The sequence below is a fragment of the Oncorhynchus masou genome, chromosome 23 (assembly GCF_036934945.1).
Source record: "Oncorhynchus masou masou isolate Uvic2021 chromosome 23, UVic_Omas_1.1, whole genome shotgun sequence".
Classification (NCBI taxonomy): Eukaryota; Metazoa; Chordata; class Actinopteri; order Salmoniformes; family Salmonidae; genus Oncorhynchus; species Oncorhynchus masou.
Window position 1 is genome coordinate 61,516,010 of NC_088234.1, and position 26,202 is coordinate 61,542,211.

A 26,202-nucleotide genomic window follows, 5' to 3' on the forward strand; every position below is an offset into this window, starting at 1 on the left:
TGGCACGCTGTTTTCAATAGTTTTCAATACCTGACTTTACATTTACATTTACATTTAAGTCATTTAGCAGACGCTCTTATCCAGAGCGACTTACAAATTGGTGAATTCACCTTCTGACATCCAGTGGAACAGCCACTTACAATAGTGCATCTAAATCATTTAAGGGGGGGGGGGGAGAGAAGGATTACTTATCCTATCCTAGGTATTCCTTGAAGAGGTGGGGTTTCAGGTGTCTCCGGAAGGTGGTGATTGACTCTGCTGTCCTGGCGTCGTGAGGGAGTTTGTTCCACCATTGGGGGGCCAGAGCAGCGAACAGTTTTGACTGGGCTGAGCGGGAACTGTACTTCCTCAGTGGTAGGGAGGCGAGCAGGCCAGAGGGGGATGAACGCAGTGCCCTTGTTTGGGTGTAGGGCCTGATCAGAGCCTGGAGGTACTGCGGTGCCGTTCCCCTCACAGCTCCGTAGGCTGCGAGGATAAAGGCACTGAGCCTTGTTCTGAAAGGTTTTATGAGATTGGAGAACACATTGGGAGGGATCTTTAAACCATTCCTCCACACATAATGAAATCCTTCGTCTGCGCTTATGGACTGCAGTTTCAATTAAAACCACAGGTTTGCTTCATGAGACTGAGATGTTTGCAAAACGTTGATTTTATGGTCAATTAACCATTTCTTTGTACTGTAGATAGCGAAATAGCCCCATAACATCAAAGATTCAGCATTCAGGTATGAGGTTTCTTTTCTTCCATACCTACTGCATATTCTGGTGGGGGATCTTTGATGTTATGGGGCTATTTTGCTTCCACTTGTTCTGGGGCCCTTGTTAAGGTCAACGGCATCATGAACTTTGCCAAGTACCAGGACATTTTAGCCCAAAACCTGGTTGCCTCTGCGAAGAGGCTGAAACATGGATCTTCCAGCAAGACAGTAACCCCAAGCAACATTAACATTTGCAAAGAAATTGTTAATTGACCACAAAATCAACCTTATGCAATGGCCATCTCAGTCTCCGGACTTGAAGCCCATTTAAAACCTGTAGTTTGAATTGAAGAGGGCAGTCCATACGTGCAGACAAAGGATATCAATGATCAGGAAAGATTCTGTATGGAGAAATGGCCTAAGGGACAGATCAAAATGTATTAGGGGGAGGGGCTGGTCCAAGTCAAGGTGTCATCAAAAAAAAATGCACCCCCCTCGCCAATATTAAAATGATTTTCACGACCCTGCAAAATAAATTGAACACCCTCCCCCCTCACAGAATCAACAAAAAAATTATGTTTACGACCAAAAATAACAATACCTGTCATGACCCTGCGTTTATAAACGCAGCACGCTTTTGTGGCACCGTTGATGCTACGCAGGGCTACGGGCCAGAAGGTTGAGGGTTTGCTGACCACCACAGAGGAGCTCTCCCTACCTCTCAGACAATGATCAGCTCGGAGAAAATGTCAACATTTAAAATATACAATATGCAACTAATTTTCAACCAACAGGTGTCTTGTGCCAATGCACCACACAACCAATAAACAAACCATACTGACTTTGGGCACTTCAATATCATGGTTTGCGTTTTCAACACCACAATAAATAGACTATGTCAATCTCGACAAACAGAAAACACATCCCTCCCTACCTTGAAGGTTTACCCAGTATCGAAGGCTAGGCTTGACAATCTCCGAATGTCATTCAAATTTTGGATGTTTTGTAATAGATGACTATTACCATCCATCATTTGGCCGCTGCAGAGTTTGAATTGACTGATTGATTTTATTTGTCAGTTCAAAAAAGACATATATACACAAATATTTTTAAAAGATACTGGGATTGCACAATAAAGTCGGGAACTTATTTTCATTGTGGTCCCTGTTTTTTTAAACATAAATACCATTACATAGATACAGACACAAAGAGGGATGTCGGACAAATGAGACACATTTACATGTCCTTAAAAACAGCTATAACAAATTACAAAAACACTATTCCTTGTGCTTTGATGTGTAGCATATGCATAACTTTATAGTCTGTTTTTAATTTGTTTTTGTCTACTTTCCTAAAATAATAATTGTCCACCTCACGGTTCAGCTGTCAGAGATTTAAGCACTACATGTATCAGGGCATTGCATGCATAGGCCTATAGGCTATGATATTCATATTTGTGTAAATATATACGGTGTATATAGCGTATATAAAGGAAGAGAAGCATAGGCCTAACCCCAGAGAGACGGAGAGAGACAGAGACATGTGGTGGCATGCTACGACACTGACATGCATTTCTTTATGTCAGATGGCTACTACGTCTGATATACAGATAGAGACGTACAGAAGGAGGCTAATTTGTACATTTTCTCTCAGAATAATTTGTATAGAGATAAGTATTATATTGTTAGATTATAGGAGTAACTCTGGTAGGCCTAAAACAGACTTCCTCACCTCAAGTTTAACTGTCGGAGTCAGTTGGAGTGTAGGTGTGTACTGCCTTCACATCATGCCTTTATATCATAGGTAGGCATACAGTAATTAAAGCTTAATAATAGCCACAAACGTTTCTAAGCTTCATTAGGGTAATATCAAAGTAAGTCAAGTCATTGTTTATTAGAGAACATACAAGCAGAAGAGCATATGTAAACCAGGGAAAAAATGCACTACCTTCCCCTGTGACCCCCAAAAAACACAACCCTCCCCAAAGCAAAAAAAAACAAAAAAATGGTTTGGAAACCCTCCCCTATATTGGACCACCCCTGCCCAAATAATTTGTATATGACCCTAAAATGATGTATCATTCAACTCCCATCACCCCACATCCTCTCCATGAACAACAAAATGCAAGTTTCTTTATTGTAATGACCAATTTATGGAAAGGTTACTGCTGGGCACTGACTTTGGAAAGGTGGTGTCTGTCTATCTAACTAGACTACGCCTATAAAACAAACAGCTGTCCGATCATTGTGACACAAATTGTGTAATTTGTGAACACATAAATTAACATGAGCGCGACTGTAAAGAAACAAACAGAAAAGGGGTGGGTGGTGTTATCTGGATGTCTTTCAACATTTCACTGCCAGGGGTTGTAAAATAAACATCAGATACGAAGGCAACCAATGAAACGATTAGGGTAGAAGTGGCATCAAATGCCCCTCGACCAATTGCAGTCTTTAAAACGAGGTCTGAAGATGAAACTCAGCAGCAGGTTAGGTAAGCGGAGTCATCACTACGAGTAGAGCTGACAACGCGTTCAATTGTCAACTTTCGCCCGAAGAAGCCATCTCCGCGTTGTGCCCATTTTGGTACATTTTAACGATTCTCTTCATACCACGCAGTAAGTTTTGTATTTGATGCCAGTTGATAGCAAATGATGTGTTCGTTTTAGAGTAGCCTATGCTATCCTAGCATTGCAACCAGTGATGCTTGCCCACCAGGAAATCGAGCACGCACTTTAATCTAGCTGCTAGCACGCACTTTCACCGTGTGAAGTGCGTGCTCGATTTCCTGGTGGGATGGACCATGATGCCGGTGTTTGTCATGTAAACTGAATAGCTATCTGTCCTCTGTTAAGTACAGATCTCGTTTCAACACTGGGCACGTTACAGAATTCTACAGCAAACATGACAGATACGACAAACCCCAGCAAGCAACAAAACGGAGATGCCGTGATGCCAGAAACGTCGACGAGGGATGATGTTTTTGACGATAGTTATAAAGCAAAAGAGGGCCCTAAACCACCGATGAGACTGGTGTGGAGAAACATCATATTAATGTGTTTATTACATGTTGGAGCGCTGTATGGACTGATGCTCGTGCCCTCCGCGTCGGCCCTGACTCTGGCTTGGAGTAAGTATCACCATTTACTTAATGTGCCATTTTATTCAAATGTTCTTGTTCCGCTTGTATCGGTTTCGACGCCCTTTTCATCGTTAAAGTTGTTGGTCTACGCAGCATGGTTTATCTGGTCGACCAGCGACAAGAGAGTGTGCTGAGCCGGGTGATGCATTTGTGAAGTAGGCGTTTGGTGGTGTTACACCGACATGTTGCTGCTTGCCCGCCCTCCTATAAGAATAGTGTTGAATGTTGGTAAATCTATTTCGGGGCACACCTACTCAATATTTTCCCCATGGAAATAACAGACAAGGGCCTATTTGGTGACTTATCTCGTATTATATAATATGTAGCCTAACAGTTTATGGACCATCTATCTTCAATTGAAGACACTGCTCATAGGCTAGGCCTACTGTGGTGCAGATGGAGAGAGACTTATGGAATGTGTGGCCTGAGGCACGTCTGTTCTAAATATATTTCTGAATGAGAAAATTGCTGCACCCATCTTTATTTGCTTGTTTAGACATAGGAAAAAACGTGCAGGGGTTTTAATTCTGTTTTTGTGAGAATAGTTGGAATAGATAGACAGAACTCATGACTTGGATTATACTGTAACGAATACTGAACAACCAAAACTGTGTTTCCACTGTTGTCTCTCTCGCTCTAGCTCTCATATGCTGAACTGCATATTATTCCATTGGGCAAGACAAAGAACAATCAGCATTCCAATAGACATTCCATTGTGAGGCTACATGGCACCACAACAGAATGTCTCTTCTTTGCTGCCTGGACCAGTTGGATGTCCCAGGTTCTCACATCCTAAGCAGCCTTGTGTGACTGCACATAGAAACACATTCAGCAGTTTTACAACAACAACCCTGAGAGTAGACATGCATGCATATGTACTGCCATTGCCAGTTCCCAACAGAAATAACTATTATAATGACAGAAACTAGGCAGGGATGGGGAACAGGCATGGGACATGATGTCCCTTGTAACTACTAGGAGTCAAATGTCTGTGTTTCACATGATTCTGTGTATGCGTGTGTGTGAGCCAGACATGGGCGTCTGTATATCTAGCCTAATCTCTCTCTTTCTTTCCCCTAGCTGCTTTGTGCTTCTTGCTCAGTGCCCTGGGTATAACTGCGGGGGCCCACCGCCTCTGGAGTCACAAGTCCTACAAGGCCTCCACCCCTCTGCGAGTCTTTCTGGCCCTCGCTAACTCCATGGCCTTTCAGGTAAACAAAGGAGAACTTTTTGAGTTGAATCAACTTTATTGAACCCCAGAGAGGACACAGTATAGGACTCCTACAGGGACAAAAACAGGCATACACACACATCATAAACTTGAAGGCTAAACTTGTGCGATCAACCAACATGGCTCTTCCAAAACACCAAGGTTCTTTCTCGAGTGTAGCTTCAATTAAAAGGCCTTTATTGTGTTGGCGTGTCTGTGAGGGAAAGTTAGAAACAGCAGGACAGAGAGCTAGCAGAGGCTACCGCCAAGTGCCAACGATTTAGCGGCTTTAGCCAGCCTTCACCAAAAACATCAACACAAGCCTACTTATCCAAATTTCATACAAAATTCCTTTGTTAAATAGACCCTATTTTATTCTAAAAATCTTCAAAATTAGATGTATGAAGTGACCATGTGGCCCAATGACGACCTTACAAACTGATGACTTGATTTAAAGAAGTGACCAATGCAATCAGGTTAAGGGTTTGGTTAAACAAGGTCTACGCTAGTCCCCACCAATAACAACTTAATGAGTGACCCACTGTGCAATATGCTGGTATATAAAGTATGATTGAGTGTTAACAAATTTCCACTGGAATTAACGATTGCATTTAATCTGAGTGGGCGTTGCCTGTATAATCTGCGTTGTTGTGCTGACTGACTGATGCTGCCCGGTTAATCTGACCGTCACCTTAATACACATTGCCTATTGAACTGTAGTTCTCTACTATATGTTTTCTAGGTGTATAAATGCATAGTATACTGTGCATTTATACTCAAGTATATTGTGTTTAAACCCTCTCTCTGGTGTTGTTCCCATACATATTAATATTAGTGTGTTCTGACATCTCAATTGCTTGTAGAATTCCAGCATGAAGATGGAGATAAATACATGGTTTATCTCTATGATACAAAGAACAGAAATGGGACAGCACTCCAGTAAATATACTTAAATGTACATTTTTATTGCCGAACGTTCGGGTGTGAGCCCTTCAGCTTGCATGACAATCAATGTTAATGGTTATCTGTATAGTAGAAACACCAGAGCTGTGGATCTAGGGCCAAACCGTATATATCAAGCATCTCAGAGTAAGAGTGGTGATCAGGTTCTCCCTCCTACTCTGAGACGCTTGATACACATGGTCCCAGATTCCTGTGTTGCTTTTCTGTTACATATAAGTGGCTCCTAAACAATCACATCACCATTTATTTCTTCCAGAACGACATCTACGAGTGGGCGAGGGACCACCGGGTTCACCACAAGTACTCTGAGACAGACGCTGACCCCCACAATGCAGTGCGGGGCTTTTTCTTCGCTCACATTGGCTGGCTGCTTGTACGCAAGCACCCCGACGTCATCGAGAAGGGAAAGAAGCTGGAGCTGACGGACCTGAAGGCAGATAAAGTCGTCATGCTCCAGAGAAAGTAAGATGACAGTTTTCCAGTCTACGCCCTGTGCCGTCCTAGTTCCATGCCCTGTGCCGTCCTAGTTCCATGCCCTGTGCCGTCCTAGTTCCATGCCCTGTGCCGTCCTAGTTCCATGCCCTGTGCCGTCCTAGTTCCATGCCCTGTGCCGTCCTAGTTCCATGCCTTTCATCTTATATGCCACTTAGCCAACACGTTTGTCTAAAGTTTCTCATGGTAGTGAAAACATTTTTGGATGGGTGACCCCAGCGGGAATCAAACTTGCGATCTTGGTATTGCAAGCCCCATGCTTTACCAACTGAGCCACACAGGATTGTATATTGTCTGTTGGTATATTGTCTGTCTGTATTATCTTCTGTAAAGAGTTTATTTATGACGCAATGCACATTTCTGTGAAAACAGATAAAACGTTATCTTTATACTTAAAGATATTGCTTTAGAGAGGTTGCAGCTCCTCAAATGTGATCTTTTGATAAAGCTTGACGTAACAAAGACTATCTCCGTCAACGTTGTTATTTTATCACCTGTTAACTTTTTCAGAAGATGAAATTTGGGAGCAGCAAAACTTCCACATTCCCTTTTTCCATGTATTGGATCTTGTTCTTGGATGTGCGTAAAACCCTCTCCTTTCATAAGAACAGTTATACCCTCAGACCTCCAATTATGAACTGTTTGTTTTGAGGAACTGGATTATTGTTGTACTTGTAAAAAATCTACATACTGTAGCTTGCTGTCACCTTTCAGTTGGAAGTTTGTTTTTTTTTAAAGGCCCAATGCAGCCGTTTTTATCTCTCTTTCTGGGTAACACTTAAGTACCTTGCTGTAATAGTTTTCCATTAAAACTGACAATTAGCTTTTTAACAAACTATTTCTCAGCAAGAATTTTGCTTGGACTGTGTGGGAGGGGTCTAAGTGGGAGGGGAAAACTTAAAACTAGCTGTTATTGGCAGAGCTGTTCGGAACTGTCTAACCAATTTACCGGTCTATTATTGGTCTATTAACAAGCCGAAACTCCCTCCCATGTAAACAGGCTGATAAGAAGGTCCTGTGTAAATTATATTTTCAACCAGAAAGTATCAGGAAATAACACTGATCAAAATTGTTCACACTTTTACAGTGTTAGTTTCATCAGCTGTTGTACAATGTGATACATAAATTCTGTTTTTACTGTGTTTTGACTGAACTGGGCCTTTTTAAAGGTGTTGGCCCTGCCAAGGCCTTTGGCAGTACCCTTGCTTTGAATCATGCAGTGTTATAGCTAGAAGCCTATTTGCATTCTGGGAAAGTTGCACCAAACCTCCATTGGCAGTGGCACGGCACAGAATGTACCACAGAGGGGCAATTTAACACTCACTGAACACTTGAAGGACCTCTGTATAAAATCCACCATAGAAATCGGTGGTTACAGAATGAATGTCACATCAAGATTCGGACTGCATGTGACTAGTGATCAGATGATGCCATTGAATTTTGCATTTCCCCCTCTCTACCATATATTGTCAATACAAGATAATCAAGCAACCCAAAACCGTTGTGTTCCACATTATTGTACGTGTGTATGTTCTGTGAGACCAGTTACTCGCCAACGTTTAGATGTATTTGAATTCATTGTCTATGCATGACAATATCTAAGGTAAACCAAACTCTTGAGTGCTCCACGCAAATGTTTCATTGTTAGGACCAGGTGCTTTCCTGATCATGTGACCAGACAAGATAAACCTATGCTTTAGTTAGCTATACTTCTGTGTATGTTGCATGAGAGTAGCCCCAGTAGCGTGACTGTGCTCTCTGCACTGCTGCTCTCTGAACCAGTTTCCCCATTCTAGTCACGACCACAGGAAGTGGTAGTCTGGGTCGCGGTGGCCGTGACGGCGCTGGTGGCTGATCTTTTGATAAGAGCTGTCATCTCTGCCAGGACCTCGATCAGGCCATACCCGCACAAAGTACAGTGACTGGCTGGTCATTGGTCAACATGCCGCGGGTGCTCTTGGACGCAGTCCCAAACTAGTATCACCACAGCTCTTGTAGAAAAGGGTGATTTAACATATGGTGGTAGACACAATCAACTGATCAGAAAATTTTGTCCAAATGTGTTTTTTTATGTGGACCAAGAAGTAGGTGTGACGTACTACAGTTTAGTACCTCTGTTTATGAATCTAGGTGCTTGGGGTGGTGACTTTTCAGCGTTAGTAACTATGTTTAGATTCAAACAATGTCTCTTTTCTCAGTATATCTCTGTCTCATCTCTGCCCTCTAGGTACTACAAGCTCTCTGTGGTCCTGCTGTGTTTCCTGGTGCCCATGTGGGTGCCCTGGTTCCTGTGGGATGAGTCCCTGTGGGTGGGCTACTTCATCCCGTGCCTCATGAGGTACGCTCTGGTGCTAAACGCTACCTGGCTGGTCAACTCTGCCGCTCACATGTGGGGCAACCGACCCTACGACCGCAACATCAACCCCAGTGAGAACCGTTTCGTGGCCTTCAGCGCCATCGGTAAGCCCGGATCATCTTTCTCTTTAAAGGGAGTGAGGGGAGATCCACTCCAGAGTTGGGATCAATTCACAATTCCATTTAAATTCCAACACAATTTTATATGAATTATCACTCAATATAAACATTTAGGCTTGCTTAGATTGATCTTTTTGCACAGGGAGCAGTGGCTTGTATTTCGCAACCAACCCCGGCACTATAAAGTGTTCTTTATAGCGTAAGAAAGGCTTGAACCGTAGAGATGTATGTATAATAAATTAATGCAGGTTTCACAACTGGCAAATCTGAAATGGCCCCCTATTCCCTATATAGTGCACTACTTTTGGGTGGAGCAATACTTTTGGCCAGAGCCTTGCACTTTATAAGGAGTATAGACACAGCCAATGACCATTTAAATAATTTTGGTGAGCCCACTGCAGTTCACACCTGACTCTGAATACCACTGTTCTACTGTAGCCTCTTGTCTGTAGGAGCTGCCTGTTTGTCAGCTATGAAAATCATGCTTTAGTTGAATTGCTTAACAAGTAGGAATTGTAAGATACTTACAGCTCTGGGTTTAGAGGGCTGCTGTAGTTGGTGCATGTTTTTGAGTCATCTAATGCTGGTTCTTCAAGTTGGAGACTATAATTAACTTTGTTGAATCATGTGTTTGAGTACTAGCCTCCCACCAAGACTGAAGTTACCCAGCCCTGTTGTGGAACTTCTGTCTCCAAGTGCTTTAGTTTACATATCACCTGTACTCTTATCAAATCATGTTTTCAAGCCTATTGGGGGGAAAAGTAACTCTCATAGATGCACATCGTCTGTTGAAGAAAATCCCTGGTCTCGTGTCCTTCCTTTCAGGTGAGGGCTTCCACAACTACCACCACACCTTTCCCTTCGACTACGCCACCAGCGAGTTCGGCGTGAAGTTGAACATCACCACCGCCTTCATAGACCTCATGTGCTTCCTGGGCCTTGCCAAGGACTGCAAGAGGGTGTCCCGCGACCTCATCTCGACCCGCGCCCAGAGAACCGGTGACGGCAGCCACAAGACTGGCTGAGTAATGTTGTCTCAACCGCCTCAAACTGTTACGGACTTGATAAGACCGATACCAGATATGTTAAAACGGGCCAAACCAACGAAAGATGGAAAGATTGTAGCTGTAGTAAATTGCAGCGATGATGATGGAGTTAGTAGTGCTGCACATAGTAGTGATCAGACCTTGGTTCATTGATGTTTCATTTCTGTATTATTAGTTAAAAACCTATTCCTGAGTTCCTCAGACTAATATTGGCTTTAAAACGGTCCTAGACCTTTCAGTAAATTGTGTATTTTTTTATGTTGTGTTTTTTAAATGAATGCTGTGTGAGGTGACTATTAGCCAAAGTGAGCTTATAGAGGCAAGGCTGGGCATATTGGCACAGACACTGGAAGAGTCTTGATTAGAGAGTCTTGTTATCTGTGGAATAGCCTGAAGTGTGTGTGGTGGAGCTAGATGGTGTAATGTGTGAAACATTACACCAACCAAACTACCTGCCTGTGCCATCTGTGCACCAACAATGAAGATGGAAGAACATTAACCTCTAATTTATTCATGTGCTATTATTAATTAACCCTCTGTGGCACTTTTTAAATTGTTAAGTGAAAAAAAAAGGAGTTTGGGGTTTCTTGACATGAAGGCGAAGCAGGCAAGTTTTGTTTTGATCACGTTTTGTTCAATTCAGACACAAAATAATCTCTTTATGTCAGGATCGATCTCTCAATCAGTCGCGCTTTGCTGACGTTCATTTCATACGTGTGGAGTAGTCTTACGTCCTGAGAGAAGTCCAGCTTTTGTCAAGTTCAAAATGTAAGTTTATAGCTATTTTGTTTTATCAAGGCACCCACCTTCAGTCTGATTTTACCGTAAGCTGCTGTTGAAACAGCCCTACCTACTTCATAGTCAAAAGTACTGTTTTAGCTGTCATTATATACCAGATCCTATTCCATATAGGTATAGAAGTTCACTTCTGCTGCAGCATTACACATGAAAGCACCAGTGGTCTCCTTCTGTCCAAGTTGCTCTTAACAGGATTCTTTCAGCAGGATGAAGGAAGTTCTCCAAGTTTCAAATGGCACCCTATTCCCTATATATAGTGCACTACTTTTGACCAGGGACCAATGTGGGCTCTGGTCATAGGTGGTGCACTATATAGGGAATAAGGTGTCATTTGGGACGAACATAAGGTCTCGGGGTCATATGTGTATAAGACGATTTATACCTCTGGTGTGGGTGAAGGTGCCTGTGACTTCAGTTGGTGTCTTTTCCCATCCTGCTTCACGGAGACACCTCTGCACTGAAATGTAGTGAAATGACATACTGATCAGTCTTTATTATACAAAGAAATACTTGTTTGTATTTATTTTTTACTCTTACTGCAGTTGAAATACGAATATGGGACTTCTGCCTCCCTTCTCCAATAGGACAATGTGAAAAAAAGAGGCTATGAGAGCATTTGCATACCTCTCGATATCTTGAATAAAACTATTTTGTCAGGACTCGCCCAAGATGCCTTATGGAAGTAATGTTATGTACTTTGCTTGTAGACATGGACATGTCTAGAAAAATATGGATGCAACATAGGGGAGGGAAAGAAAGCGCCAACAATTGATGTCCAACCAAATGAACACTCTCGGAGTGATCGTGAAAAACTATAGGAATTCCACTTTCTAGGAATGAGAGATTTGCTTTGGTACCAGGGTTGTTATTTAATGACTGTCTTAAAAATATATATTTATACTTGAAAGAATATCCCAAGATGCAAAAGTACGTGTCTGTATGTATGAGAGAATATCCCAAGATGCACCGTATGTGTCTTATGTATGAGAGAGAGCTAGAGTAACGGATAGCACTTATTTAAATTGGAAGTTAAAGGAAAGACCATATGATTTGCATCTAGGGATATTCTTTCAAGTATCAGAAGATTCTGATGAGGAATTAGGAATCAATTTTTGCATAATATTTCAACGAATGTTTTGGCTCTGAAGAAACAAGATTCCAGATTAGTTATGAACTCATCAAATTGTAATAATATTTGTCGCACTTTGGTCTACTTTTTTCAGTGCAATTATTTTGTACAGTGTTAACTTCTTGAAGTCTGAATGCCTTAAAACTGCCGCATTTATTTTCAAGGAATGTTTTGCCCACTGTATGTACCGTAAATAAACCACATTTTCTACATGTTGGAAAGTATGTTCTGCTGTCAGTTTTGTTGTAATTCTGTAATCTCTGTTCCTAATTGAATAAAAGACATGTCGTTGTCTTAGCATTTACTGGTCCCATCCCAGCTGCATTGTCTCAGTAATTGTTCTGCAAAGTGACTGGGGTGCAAAGTGCCCACCGTAGATCATTAAAAAAAATATATATATATATTGCAATGGGAAATGTTGTGCAACAAAAACTAGTGTTTCTTATTTGTACAATTCCGGTTAGTCCCTCCCACTTCCGCACATTTGGTTCCTAGTGAAAACACACCTGATGAAGGTGTGCTGTGTATGCAGCATAATACTGCGTTACTCTCAACACCGCCTAAAGTGATTATAAATTAAACTCCAGCTATTATAGAAGACCATTCTCTGACTGGCCTTGTCCTCAGGCGATGGGTGGATGCTGTTTGACTATTCTGTGACCTATTCTCACAATCTTTCTTCCCCTTACTGAATCATGGTATTTTAAACTAGAATTTAATTTAAACTTTATGCTATCAACATGCAACATACAGAAACAACATACAGAAAAATACATAACACTTGTATAGCTCCTTTGAATGTGGTATTTACCTATCACATTGCTTATTCAAAACCTTAACCTGACCGCAGGCCTCTGAAACTAAAGGTTTGGTGTATTTAGTCCATGTGCCTGCTGACAGACAACATGCATACCAGTCGGCCTAAGTGTTTTTCATAACAACTTGAAGTTTTTGTTTGCTGACAGATGTCATCACTTCCTTAAACAGTCATTTCAAGATTGTGTGTTGGTCCCCTGGGCTCCCTAGACTGTCATTCAGGTTGAATGCAATTTGCTCTTTCACTCACTCTCCCTCTCCAGCTAACCCACTCTCCCTCTCACACACATCCTCTGTCTCTCTCTCAGATCGTTCTCTCCACCCCTATCTCTCTCTGGACATTATGTGCTTACTTCCTGTTTCTTCACATTCCTCTAGTTCCTCAGCCAACTGCTGATCAGTTCCATATTGTGCTGGACGTGCATGACTCATTCACCTATTGAAGCTATCTCACAATGTCAGGCCGTGGGCGCCTGCTATGCATGTCCTCTCCGGCCAACACTGAGCAGCAACAAGACACTGCTTCACCTTTTAATCTGATCCGTTTTATCTGATCGTCTTCTGTGTGTGCCAGAGCCTTGGTTTATCTATGGTATTGTGCTTCAGCCTCTGCTAAATGGGTTCATTTTGGTGCATTGACTGATCGTGAGTTGAATGAACCGTTCTGATAAAGCATGGACGCAGACGGCTAAAATACCGGTTTCAGTTTGGCAGTCGGCCAATTTCTCTTCAAAAATGAACATATCTGCACCCCCTACTGGAGAATATATTAGTGAACCACTGAAAATGATCTCTCTTCTCAGATCTAAATAAGTCCAACTAAATAGACAGGCTAATTATTTTAGCCTGGGTACCAGTCTGTTCAGCTAACATTCCACTCCTTGTACTATTCCTGAATGGCCAGTTTGAGCCTGGACAGTGAAGAGTTGGCCTATGCAAACATGGTCAGAGTCTAGTCCAGACCTGGGTTCAAATACTATTTGAAATCTTTCAAATACTTTGAGCGTTTGCTTTAGTCTGCCTGGAGTGCCAGAGTTTGTACGTTTGAGACTGCTATTGGTTTCATTGCAACAGGCAAGCTCAATCAAGTACAGCTAAAGTATTTCAAATATTTTAAATAGAGTTTGATCCCAGGTCTGCTTCAGTCCAGTTGCAGTGGGTGTCCCTACCACAGCACCACGGTCTGTCTGTGAGCTTGCCTCCTTGCCCAGTGGTCTGCTGTCAGACTCAGCCCAGCTCCCAGTGACATCACCCCTCTCTCCATTGGCTGCCTGGTGTCAGACCATCCACTACTCTGCTCTGTGTGTAACACTTGTGTGGTCATCAGGCTGACAGTTTTAGCCTTGCACTGGCAAACTCTGATCTGCTTTGCTGGACAATACTAGGCCTAGGCTACAGTAGCCTACTGGTAGAATATTAGCCTAAAAAATAGGATGGCAAACTTTTTTATTTTACACATTTTTTTCTTAACTAAACAGGGAGTCTTGCCTACTGCTGGAATATTAGAAAATATTAATTGCTAACTGTTTCCTTCAATTGTAGTATGGTATAATAAAACTACAGCAAAGCTTCTAAGGAACTTCGAAGTCAGGTTCTTTAATTTTTCTCTTATCTATCCTGATGCCTAGTCACTTTACCCTGCCTTCATGTACATATCTACCTCAAATACCTCGTACCTCTGCACATTGATCTGGTACTGGTACTCCCTGTATATAGCTTGATTATTGTATATTATATTTTATTCCAATTGTTTTACTATTTTATTTACATGTTTAAACTGCATTGTTGGGAAGGGCTCATAAGCAAGCATATCCCGATAAAGTTTACACCAGTTGTATTTGGTGTATGTGACAAATCAAATTAGATTTGATTTTCCATTTAGTCACTCAAGTGTAGGTTATGTAAATAGATTATTAGGAGGGGACTATACTGAAGAGATATGTTGGATCATTTGATGGGTGTGATGTGTTGGACTGCTCATCACACACTGGGAAACTGTTGGGGGTGATAATGAGGGTGTGGTCACAAATAAAATCAACCGCTTTAAGAGTTTTTTTTGTCCTCAAAACATGCATTCAAATGGAATGTAGGCATTAATAATTTCACAAAATGCTTATTTTCTTAAAACAAATTAGGCTACCTTAGTTTAGATCAGGAGTCTCCAACAGGTAGATCACAAGCTGCCAGTAGCTCGCAGCCCACCTATGAGTAGCTCGCCAATCAAGTCAGAAATGAATAATAAACATCAAGATCCTGGCTACTATCCAATCAAAGCCACATTGACATTATCCCACCCCTGAAAAGCTAAACGGAGCCTATTAATTTCAAGCAATATTGCTCTGGTATATGTCTGTTTGGTGCACGTGATTGTCTGTCGCTCTGTAAGTAGCCAGTTTGCGATGCTAACGATAACGATGATAACGTCGTGGGTAGACTTTATCCATAATCAACTAAAGGGAAAGTTCACCCATTTTTACATGTGGTCTGATTTTCACTCTTTCTGTGCTCGTAGTTGATCCTTCAAACTGTTTACCCTGATCCACGCGATAAAGCATGTGTGAAACACAAACATACCCTGGCTGAAATGAATCCTAAATGTACTGGCGTAGCGGCCAGGTATCGTGACACGGCAGCGCGAGTCGTGGAATTTTTTTGCCTGTTGTAAACGAGCTAGCTCTTTAACGTCATGAAGAATGAGCATCTTTCTAATTGCACCCTGAAACGATTATTTGCATGTCGTGTGAAAGCAAAACGTATACTGTAGAATTCTCGCAAACGCTCCAGAGAACTGAACAGGGTACCGAATTTAATATGTAAAGGGTCCTATAGGATGTTATAAAATGCTCTAAAACACTCCAAATGAACTCATATTGCCTCAGAATCCCATTCTGAATGATGCCTGTGAAGTCTTAAAAAATATTCCACTGTGCCATAAATCCATGTTTGACTGATACTGTTTACACCAACAACACAACGGTTCAAATATGGATTTATGGGACAGTGGATATTTCTAACACACTTTAGACACATTTTCACAATACATTGTAGTCAATGGCATGGAAAATATTAGCTGAAAAAAAGGCCACATGTAAAATGAGTGAACTTCCCCTTTAAATGTTAGTTTGTTTTATCACTTTGGTGCAATTTTCACAAGAATGTGGTACATTTTCACAACTCTTAATACAAAAACTCTAAACAAATCATCAAAACGGCAGTAAACACACAAAATCATAGTCACTTTTTAACCAAACATAATCAGTGTTTCATCTAGAAATACATGTTTCACATTGCAATGCCTGTTCATATAAAGTAATTGCCTTTCTGAATGCATGGTCACATTACTGTCCGACTGCTCTTAATTGATGATCACTTAAATGTTTTGTAAACCTATAGATTTTACATGTAAACTCATTTGTCTAATACAGAGTTTGAGAACTACATAATGGAAATGTACAGTACCAGACAAAAGTTTGGACACACCTACTCATTCAAGGGTTTTCTTGATTTAAAAAAAACAACATTTTTACATTTTAGATTAATAGTGAAGACATCAAAACTATGAAATAACACATATGGAATCATGTAGTGACCAAAACAAATGAAATATTTTTTTTTATTCTTCAAAGGAGAGAATGCCAAGTGTGCAAAGCTGTCATCAAGGCAAAGGGAGGCTTCTTTGAAAAATCTCTCACTTTTGTAGTTACTACATGATTCCATATGTGTTATTTCATAGTTTTGATGTCTTCACTATTACTCTCAATGTATAAAATAGTAAAAATAAAGAAAACACGGTACTGGTACTGTATGCCTGTAAAGTAGAAGCATAAGAAGTATGACATTATGATTTTACTTCACAATGAGGGCTTTGTGATGAACACTCCAATACCTTGACTTTTTTGTCCTTAAGCCATTTTGCCACAACTTTGGAAGTATGCTTGGGGTCATTGTCCATTTTGAAGACCCATTTGCGACCAAGCTTTAACTTCCTGACCGATTGATGTCTTGAGATGTTGCTTCAATATATCCACATAATTTTCCTTCTCATGGTGCCATCTATTTTGTGAAGTGCACATTCAGGCATTTGGAAAATTCTCCCCCCAAGGATGAACCAGACTTGTGGAGGAGGTCTACAATTTTCTGAGGTCTTGGCTGATTTCTTTTGATTTTCCCATGATGTCAAGCAAAGAGGCACTGAGTTTGAAGATAGGCCTTGAAAGATATCCACAGGTTCACCTCCAATTGACTCAAATGATGTCAATTAGCCTATCAGAAGCTTCTAAAGCCATGACATAATTTTCTGGAATTTTCCAAGCTGTTTTAAGGCACAGTCAACTTAGTGTATGTAAACTTCTAACCCATTGGAATTTTGATAAAGTGAATTATAAGTGAAATAATCTGTCTGTAAACAATTGTTGGAAAAATTACTTGTGTCATGCACAAAGTAGATGTCCTAACCAACTTGCCAAAACTATAGTTTGTTAACAACACATTTGTGGAGTGGTTGAAATACGAGTTTTAATGACTCCAACCTCAGTGCATGTAAACTTCAACTGTATATCGTAAACCAGGAAAAAGAAAACAAAAAGAACTGAATTCAGGAACATACAAAATATAATTTTATTGAGCCCCCTTAGATGTTGTTTATTAACCATTGTTTTGCCAGGTATATTGACAGAAAACACATCTCTTGTACACCAAGGACTCGGAAGAGTTGCAGCGTAGGTGAGAAGAGAAAAACATGCCTTTTTGAAGCAGATCTCATGCTAGAAAATATTGGGAGACCCCTGCTTTAATCATCAAATCAAATGTATTTATATAGCCCTTCGTACATCAGCTGATATTTCAAAGTGCTGTACAGAAACCCAGCCTAAAACCCCAAACAGCAAGCAATGCAGGTGTTGAAGCACGTTGGCTAGGAAAAACTCCCTAGAAAGGCCAAAACCTAGGAAGAAACATAGAGAGGAACCAGGCTATGAGGCGTGGCGAGTCCTCTTCTGGCTGTGCCGGGTGGAGATTATAACAGAACATGGCCAAGACGTTCAAATGTTCATAAATGACCAGCATGGTCAAATAATAGGTCGGGGACAGGTAGCACGTCCGGTGAACAGGTCAGGATTCTATAGCCGCAGGCAGAACAGTTGAAACTGGAGCAGCAGCACGGCCAGGTGGACTGTGGACAGCAAGGAGTCATCATGCCAGGTAGTCCTGAGGCATGGTCCTATGGCTCAAGTCCTCCGAGAGAGAGAAAGAGAGAATTAGAGAGAGCATACTTAAATTCACACAGGACACAGGATAAGACAGGAGAAGTACTCCAGATATAACAAACTGACCCTAGCCCCCCGACACAAACTACTGCAGCATAAGTAATGGAGGCTGAGACAGGAGGGGTCAGGAGACACTGTGGCCCCATCCGATGATACCCCCGGACTGGGCCAAACAGGAAGGATATAACCCCACACACATTGCCAAAGCACAGCCCCCACACAACTAGAGGGATAGCTTCAACCACCAACTTACCATCCTGAGACAAGGCAGAGTATCGCCCACAAAGATCTCCGCCACGGCACAACCCGAGGGGGGGCGCCAACCCAGACAGGAAGATCCCATCAGTGACTCAACCCACTCAAGTGAAGCACCCCTCCTAGGGACGGCATGAAAGAGCACCAGTAAGCCAGTGACTCAGCCCCTGTAATAGGGTTAGAGGCAGAGAATCCCAGTGGAATGAGGGGAACCGGCCAGGCAGAGACAGCAAGGGCGGTTCGTTGCTCCAGAGCCTTTCCGTTCACCTTCACACTCCTGGGCCAGACTACACTCAATCATATGACCCACTGAAGAGATGAGTCTTCAGTAAAGACTTAAAGGTTGAGACCAAGTTTGTGTCTCTCACATGGGTAGGCAGACCATTCGATAAAAATGGAGCTCTATAGGAGAAAGCCCTGCCTCCACCTGTTTGCTTAGAAATTCTAGGGACAATTAGGAGGCCTGCGTCATGTGACCGTAGAGTACGTGTAGGTATATACGGCAGAACCAAATCAGAGAGATAGGTAGGAGCTTTGTAGGTTAGCAGTAAAACCTTGAAATCAGCCCTTGCCTTGACAGGAAGCCAGTGTTGGGAGGCTAGCACTGGAGTAATATGATTCATTTTTTTGGTTCTAGTCAGGATTCTAGCTGCCGTATTTAGCACTAACTGAAGTTTATTTAGTGCTTTATACGGGTCGCCAGAAAGTAGAGCATTGCAGTATTCTAACGAGTGAAGTTGTCACGTCATGTTAGGCCTGTAACAGTAGGCTGTTCAATGGGATATGCAAAGGCCAGAATTAAGTGACCAATTCATTTGTTTGGCTTCATAAACCAGGTTACCATCCAACTTTTTTATGCAAGTACATTTCAGATAAAAAAAAATGTCATGACAGGCCTGGTGGAAACAGAACATTTTTCAGTCAACTTTCCAAATGTAGGCAAAACAAAATACGCTAGAAAAGTTGGGATATTTTTGTGTTAGTAAAATTAATGTTAGTAAAATTAATGAAATATAGGTGGAAACGCTTCTATGTGAAAATATTCAGGGGCGCAACTTTCACTGGGGATGGGGGAATTGGAATGTGATACAAAACAAGGCAACATTGTGCTTTAGGACCATGTGGATGCTTCCCAGCAGTCGGGTAGTTTGTTTGGAGCATTTATCCAACTGGATTTAGGACCAATGGACACCACAAAGTGGGCTGACAGGCTGTGTGAAGGCAAAGCTTCTGGGAGGCTGGCTGGACCAGCACGGGAGAGTAGAGTTGAGCATAGTTCAGTGTGTACGCGTTGCGCTCTTTCACTGAGTTGTAAAAGGAACAGAAACTGGCTACTCTTTAGTTGACTGATGTAGCTGGCAAGGTAACTGCTGTTTAACTTAACAGAAAAAAACAAAACTAGTGTTTATTTGCAGTGCTGAGCTAGTATTGTAACTAACATGTAATGTTAGCTAATGTTTCATCCCCTCTCGACTGAGGTGAATGAATAAGCTACGCTAGTGAGTAACTACCACAGCCAGGTCAGCCCTAGCCTCTAGTTATCTGTCAGATAGCCACCTCATATTGCTAACAGCATTTGTTTGAATGGACATGTTTTGTAGCTTTTTTGTTCCGTTTCAGGAGTAAATTCATTTGGAAAGCTTTCGCCATTTGATGTACTGTTAGGCAGAAAGCTGGCCCAAAGTTGGCTTACATTAGCTATTATTTTTGCTCAATCAAGCTAGACATGACTCAAATGATGAAACCATCACCAAACGATTGAAGATTGTTATTCTGATGTTTTTTCTGTGCAATTTGAGTTGCATTAGTCAGTATGTCAATGTAACGTTATTGATCTGTCAGTTTCACTAGCTAATTCCCTACTTTTCACACTGACACAGTAATAAACAGCTCTAACTTTACAGGCTTCACTGTCATGGTGCACAGTAGAGCTCTGCAAGGGACGGATTTCTTCATCCCGCTTTCTTCATGCTGGGGCCTGCTGGCTTTCTGTCAGATTCCCACCTGCTACTGTAAGAACTGGTCACAAACCCAACCGCAATGTTATTTTAGGCTTAGGTGATGCAGCTCACTTGCCAGCCATAGTCCCAACAATTGTTGCGCCCTATAGTCAATATCAAATGCGCAAAAATAACTTAAGAAATAGGTTGAATTACCAGAGATTCTAACATGGCCCTTACATTGTATTACTGGGCTATATCAGCCAATATGCTAGATGTAGTTGAAGAGAGCAGAGTTGGAGAGACTTGCACTTTCTCTTGAGCTATTTGTATTGCCTATCTTTTAGGATTGTCAAGATTTTCAGACTGAGAAATATGGGTGTTCAATATATAGGCTTATTTCTAGGCAATGTAGTAAACCATAGTAGCCTAACCTACGGTCACCATAGTAGCCTAACCTACTGTTAGAGCCGATTTGGACATATTTGTATAAAAGACCGAACATATGGAGCTCCATGTATATTTGTGTAAATATATTAAATATGAATGTAAATGATGAAATATTAGGTACGTACCTTTATGATTTATATTTACCTGATTGAGATATATTCATTTGTTGTTAGTGTTGTTAGTGTAACTCAGTTTTTGGCCCCCCCTCTTGCTTACAGACATACAGACATACAGACATAATATGTATTTTCCATATCAAGTATTCTATGCTTTCAGTTGATTGGAGAATAACTTATTTGTTAGATATAAGAAGAATAAACATTTTTGTTGCACCATATCCCTGGATGGCATTGAATGTTTGGCCGTTTGGAAACCTTGAGTGTGGACTGTATGCGAACCAAACAACCCCGCTTCAGGCTTGGGCAGTGGCTATGGTAAAGACGAAAGGAAGCCACTACACCTACGGTCACCATAGTAGCCTAACCTACAGTCACCATAGTAACCTAACCTACAATAGGTAGGCTAACGCATATAAAGCAGAAAGAGGACATTTCAAAAGTGTGACGACCCTCCCACTCTGTCTGCCGTATTCTTTCTCGTTGCTCTCGGTTTCCTTATTAGGATGCCGGTGGGCGGAGCCGGGAGGGTCGTCAGCGAAATGGGACACACCTGGGCCCAGGTGTGTCCCAGGATAAATACACCACTTCCCCATTCATGGAAGAGACTCTCGCCATGCAGACACCTTTTATAGACTTTTGTGGTATTTTTGTGGCCTTTTGTTTGTTTGCTTTGGCACATTTATGCATGCAAACACTCACTTACACTACTGATTACACACACCATTGTTAATTGTATTTAGTTTACTTTATTTAATAAATATATTCTGTTATTCCTTGTCTCCACTGTCACGCCCTGGTCTAAGTATTTTGTGTTTTTCTTCATGTATTGGGTCAGGCCAGGGTGTGGAATGGAGTTTTTGTATTGTGGTGTGTTTTGTCTTGGGGTTTTGGTGTGTATGTATTTGGGATTGTAGCTAGTGGGGTTATGTAGCAAAGTCTATGGCTGTCTGGAGTGGTTCTCAATCAGAGGCAGGTGCTTATCGTTGTCTCTGATTGGGAACCATATTTAGGCAGCCATATTCTTTGAGTTTGCCGTGGGTGATTGTCCTTAGTGTCTTGATGTCCTTGTGCTGTGTTAGTTGACACCAGTTTAGGTTTTCATTTATTTGTTTTGTAGTGTTTTGTATTGATTCGTGTTACATTTGTTTTATTAAACATGGATCACAATAGACACGCTGCAGTTTGGTCCGACTCTCCTTCACCTTATGAAAACCGTGACATCCACATTGTCTCCCTTTTGTTACGAACTTTGAGCCGGTTCGTGTCAAAAGAATCTGTTGGACAACCAAAATATTTTAATCCCAAAGTCGTCTGTCTGACCGCCCACTCCCGCCTAGAACATGAAAAATGCAGACACGCCGCAATGATCTCTGTCTGGACCCCAGCCCTCTAGTGCCGTTAGTACACAGCACTGTGCTCATCATGTTTTAGCAGGATTAGATGTCGACTTGGGTCCCTGCAGGGTCAGACAGCGAGGGAAGACCAGTCTATGGAGCTCAGGTGAATTTTGCAGTATATTCAGTGAATGATACAAAGTTCCATCTTGAGATGATAAGTAGACCTACAGTAGCTACAGGACAGCAGCTTAAAGCTACAGTCTCGGATCTGGGAATAATGGTCATTTCAATTACTGAACCATTGATTCTATTTTTGATAATACAATGTATAAATGCACACAAAGGTAATTATTTGTCATGCCTCATTTTAGGAGGATCAGACGGTGACCGGGGTCTCATCAGGGTCAGGCAGCCAGGGAAGACAAGTCAGTGAGAAATGTGAGGTGAATATTTGCAGATACAACACTTTATTCTCTCTCTCCAGCAAACACTGGACAAGCAAGATGCTATTTTAAGGCAGTCTGACAACCCCCCCAAAGTTGATTTCCAAACTGTATCAAGGTTTGATAGAGGATTTTCCCGATGACACAAAACATGTAAAACAAAAATGTGAGGACGACCTGGGAGACGCTATTGATGATGAATGGATACAGATGTGTTAGAATGCCCAGTCATGTTCATATCATCTCAGACATAAATTACTGCAGTTTAAGACCATCCATTGAATGTTCTATATGCCAGTGAAACTGAATATCATGCACTGAATATCATGCACATTCTGCTGTGATGTTGCGAAGACTGGCTGAATTCTGGCAAAGAGTATTTTATTTTTATCTCAGCATGTCTACAGATTCTCCCTTCTCCCTGTTTTTGTTTGCTTGGAAATGTTGATACTGGAGACTGTTATCAGAAGAAACTGTGTAACCTAGCATATATAGTGGCTAACAAATGCATTGCCATTAATGGGACGGTTGGTTATCCTCCCACAATGTATGGAAGAAATGTCAAGTTATGTACAGTTTCACTATATTTGTTTTACGATTGAGGGTATACTGTGCTACATTCATAAGGTCTGAATGCCTTCTATGAAATACTGTACGACAAAAGGAGTCTGTATTGAAAACATGCCCACGCCAGGGGAGATACCTATTTAGGCAATACATAGGTGCTGGCTTGCTCAGTCCTGGCCCTGGGGGTCTGCCGTACTGTTGGTTGTCACTCTGGCCTTGGCCTAACACACCTGAAACCAATAATGAATGTTTAATTAAGATCCTAATGTTGAGTGGGGTGTGTTGGGTTGGGGCGCTGCAGGGTCGTGGACCCCTAGGGGCAGGACGAGGAGACCCAGCTATTTTGTGTGCAAGTAAAAAGAGCTCTGTAGTAGTATTCGGCCAATGACATGAATTATATGGAGAATTGCTTCTGTGTGTTAATGTGTAGGTTTATCTGTGTTCTTATTAAAATTTTGTTTTCCAAACCTTTCCCTTGAGATATAAAAAAAAAAGATGGGAAGGAAGTTGTGTTGGGGCGAGGGTTGAGTTATTTACTAGACTGGTGGGGGTCGGGCGTGCAGGCGGCTCGGGCTGGCTGGCTGGGCGGGCTGGCTGGGCAGTCTAGCTGAAATTTGATTTAGAGAATGTCTTAATAAAGACAATCAAAGTTATGTCTTTGTACTTTATTTGTAAGAGTTGGTCATTTGTTAAGCTATTGGTTAAAGGTGCAACAACAATGATTATTGAATTATCATGGATCTAGTTCAGTCTTATCAATCACTTTAACATAGTTAATAATCTCTTTCCTCATTAATTATCATGGATCTAGTTCTGTCATATCAATCACTTAAACATATTTAATCATCTCTTACCTTGCTTGATGACTGTGAGCATTTTTGTTTACTTTTTGTTGTTCTAAATAGAGATGGCTAGAAGGGCAATGGGAGGTCCCCCAGACCCCCTGCCAAGTTACGTCCCCCTCTGCAAATAGCACTGCTGGCTGATTTAAAAAGTCATAGTCAATTGCTCAATAACATTATAATACTCTTAGCAAAAAATATATATTTTACAATAGGTAGAATCAATATGTAGAAAATTAAAAAGGACCAAAACTTTTGTGAAACATCACAGCACAGTTGAAAAATATATGGCAAATAGAAATCCAAACTGGATGGTGTTCAGAGATTGATGGGAGGGGTTGAGTGGAGCTGAAGGATGGGACTGGATGGTGTTCAGAGATAGATGGGAGGGGTTGAGTGGAGCTGAAGGATGGGACTGGATGGTGTTCAGAGATAGATGGGAGGGGTTGAGTGGAGCTGAAGGATGGGACTGGATGGTGTTCAGAGATAGATGGGAGGGGTTGAGTGGAGCTGAAGGATGGGACTGGATGGTGTTCAGAGATAGATGGGAGGGGTTGAGTGGAGCTGAAGGATGGGACTGGATGGTGTTCAGAGATAGATGGGAGGGGTTGAGGGTAGCTGAAGGGTGCGACTGGATGGGCTTCAGAAATAGATGGGTGGGGTTGAGTGGAGCTGAAGGATGGGACTAAAAACAAACAAAATATAACTAATGTAAAATATACTGTGTCCGTAAAATGTATATAGTATGTATAAGCTGTGAGTAGAAGTCTAAGTTTTGTTCTCCATTAGTTTACTCCAATTAGGGGAGGGGTGGTAGGGTTAGGGGTAAATAATAAAGGAAAACATATATATATATATATATATATATATATATATATATATATATATATATATATATATATATAAGTATTTACAAAAATATACAAGGCAGATTGGAAATGATGCAGACAATTACATAGATGCAATAATAAAGCTGATCTACCCCTTATTTTTAAATAAATAGATTTAGAAAATGTTTTAAATCTAAAGTTGCCCCCCTGCAAATAGTGATATAATAACCATCATATCTAAGTAAACTTGGAGTCATGGGATGACGTGTGTTACTCCCAATATGACTTGTTGGGAAAGCACGCAGTTTATTAGGCTACAGATGAAATCAATTATGGTTGCGCATTTCACTGTACTTGTGCATGTGACATTAAAACTTGAAGATGACATAAATAATGCTGAATTTCACAGGGTGGTGAAAGTGCAAGGTGATGAGCTTGATGCTCCTTTCCAATAAACATCGAGGGTCTAGTGAACATGATAAATTGATGCTTGGCTGCCATTTGACAAATAAAAATAATCTCGCTCCTTTGTCCATAATCATCTCATTATGTCTCGTTAGGGGCGGCAGGGGAGCCTAGTGGTTAGAGTGTTGCACTAGTAACCGGAAGGTTAACACATAACACAATTTTTGTGTGTGAAAAAACCTCAACAACATACAGTTGAAACCCATTTAATGTGTGTTTTTTAATCGGTACATGGGAATTTAACTCAACATTTGCTTGTATGTGTAGGCCCACTGTGTCACCACGCACATCCTTTTATCGGCAACAAGTCCGTTTTATGGAAACACATCTGTGATGGGGAAATGCACATGTTTTTATGCGGATTTCAGAATATTCGCACGAAAATTTGTTGCAAATTGGATGGAAACGTAGCTAGTGGGCTACAGTGCAACTTGAGGTTTCCATCCAATGTGCGACTGATTTCCTTGTGAATATTTTTAAATGTGCATAAAATAATATGCACATTTTCCCACAAGAGATGTGTTTTCATAAAACTGACTTATTGCGGGATAAAAGTATGTGCGTGATGACGTAGTGGACATTAAAATCATGTTTGCATTAAATTCCCATGTACCGAATAAAACATACAAGTTAAATGGGTTTCCATCACATTTCAACTTTACTGATGGTTAGTCACAAACTGTTGCGTGATAAAGCAAATGTGCCCACTCTGGATTTAACGTGCGCTCACAGATACAGTGCTGGTACAGTGCAGATACAGTGCTGGTAAAACTACCAACATTATGAGATTATTTTGTATAAGAGGGATAATATTTTTATTTATCAAAGGCAGCCACATCAATCATCATGTCACCAGAATATGACCCTCAATATTTATTAGAAAGGAGCATCAAGCACATCACTTGCACTTTCCTTACTATAGC

The 26,202-nt window shown here is 41.3% G+C and overlaps 1 protein-coding gene and 1 long non-coding RNA gene across 4 annotated transcripts in view; one reads left to right on the forward strand and one right to left on the reverse strand.

Annotated features, from left to right (window-relative positions):
- The first annotated feature begins 3,068 nt into the window (after positions 1–3,068).
- Positions 3,069–12,264, forward strand: scdb (stearoyl-CoA desaturase b). Of its 3 annotated transcripts, none has more exons than XM_064932751.1 (6): positions 3,069–3,282; positions 3,557–3,826; positions 4,919–5,049; positions 6,268–6,473; positions 8,731–8,963; positions 9,804–12,264. In XM_064932751.1, exons 2-6 carry the CDS (start codon positions 3,601–3,603, stop codon positions 10,001–10,003), a joined length of 996 nt encoding a protein of 331 aa, XP_064788823.1. In that variant the 5' UTR covers positions 3,069–3,282; positions 3,557–3,600; the 3' UTR covers positions 10,004–12,264. The 3 variants fall into 3 exon arrangements, with proteins under 3 accessions (XP_064788823.1, XP_064788822.1, XP_064788821.1); XM_064932750.1 differs by having other exon boundaries at positions 3,070–3,314; positions 3,552–3,826; XM_064932749.1 differs by having other exon boundaries at positions 3,070–3,314.
- Positions 12,265–17,387: 5,123 nt separating this feature from the next.
- Positions 17,388–26,202, reverse strand: part of LOC135511164 (uncharacterized) — a 31,240-nt gene continuing 22,425 nt past the window's right edge. The window contains exon 3 of the long non-coding RNA XR_010451219.1: positions 17,388–17,999. This is a non-coding gene — a long non-coding RNA (uncharacterized LOC135511164). The remainder of the gene's footprint in view (positions 18,000–26,202) is intronic.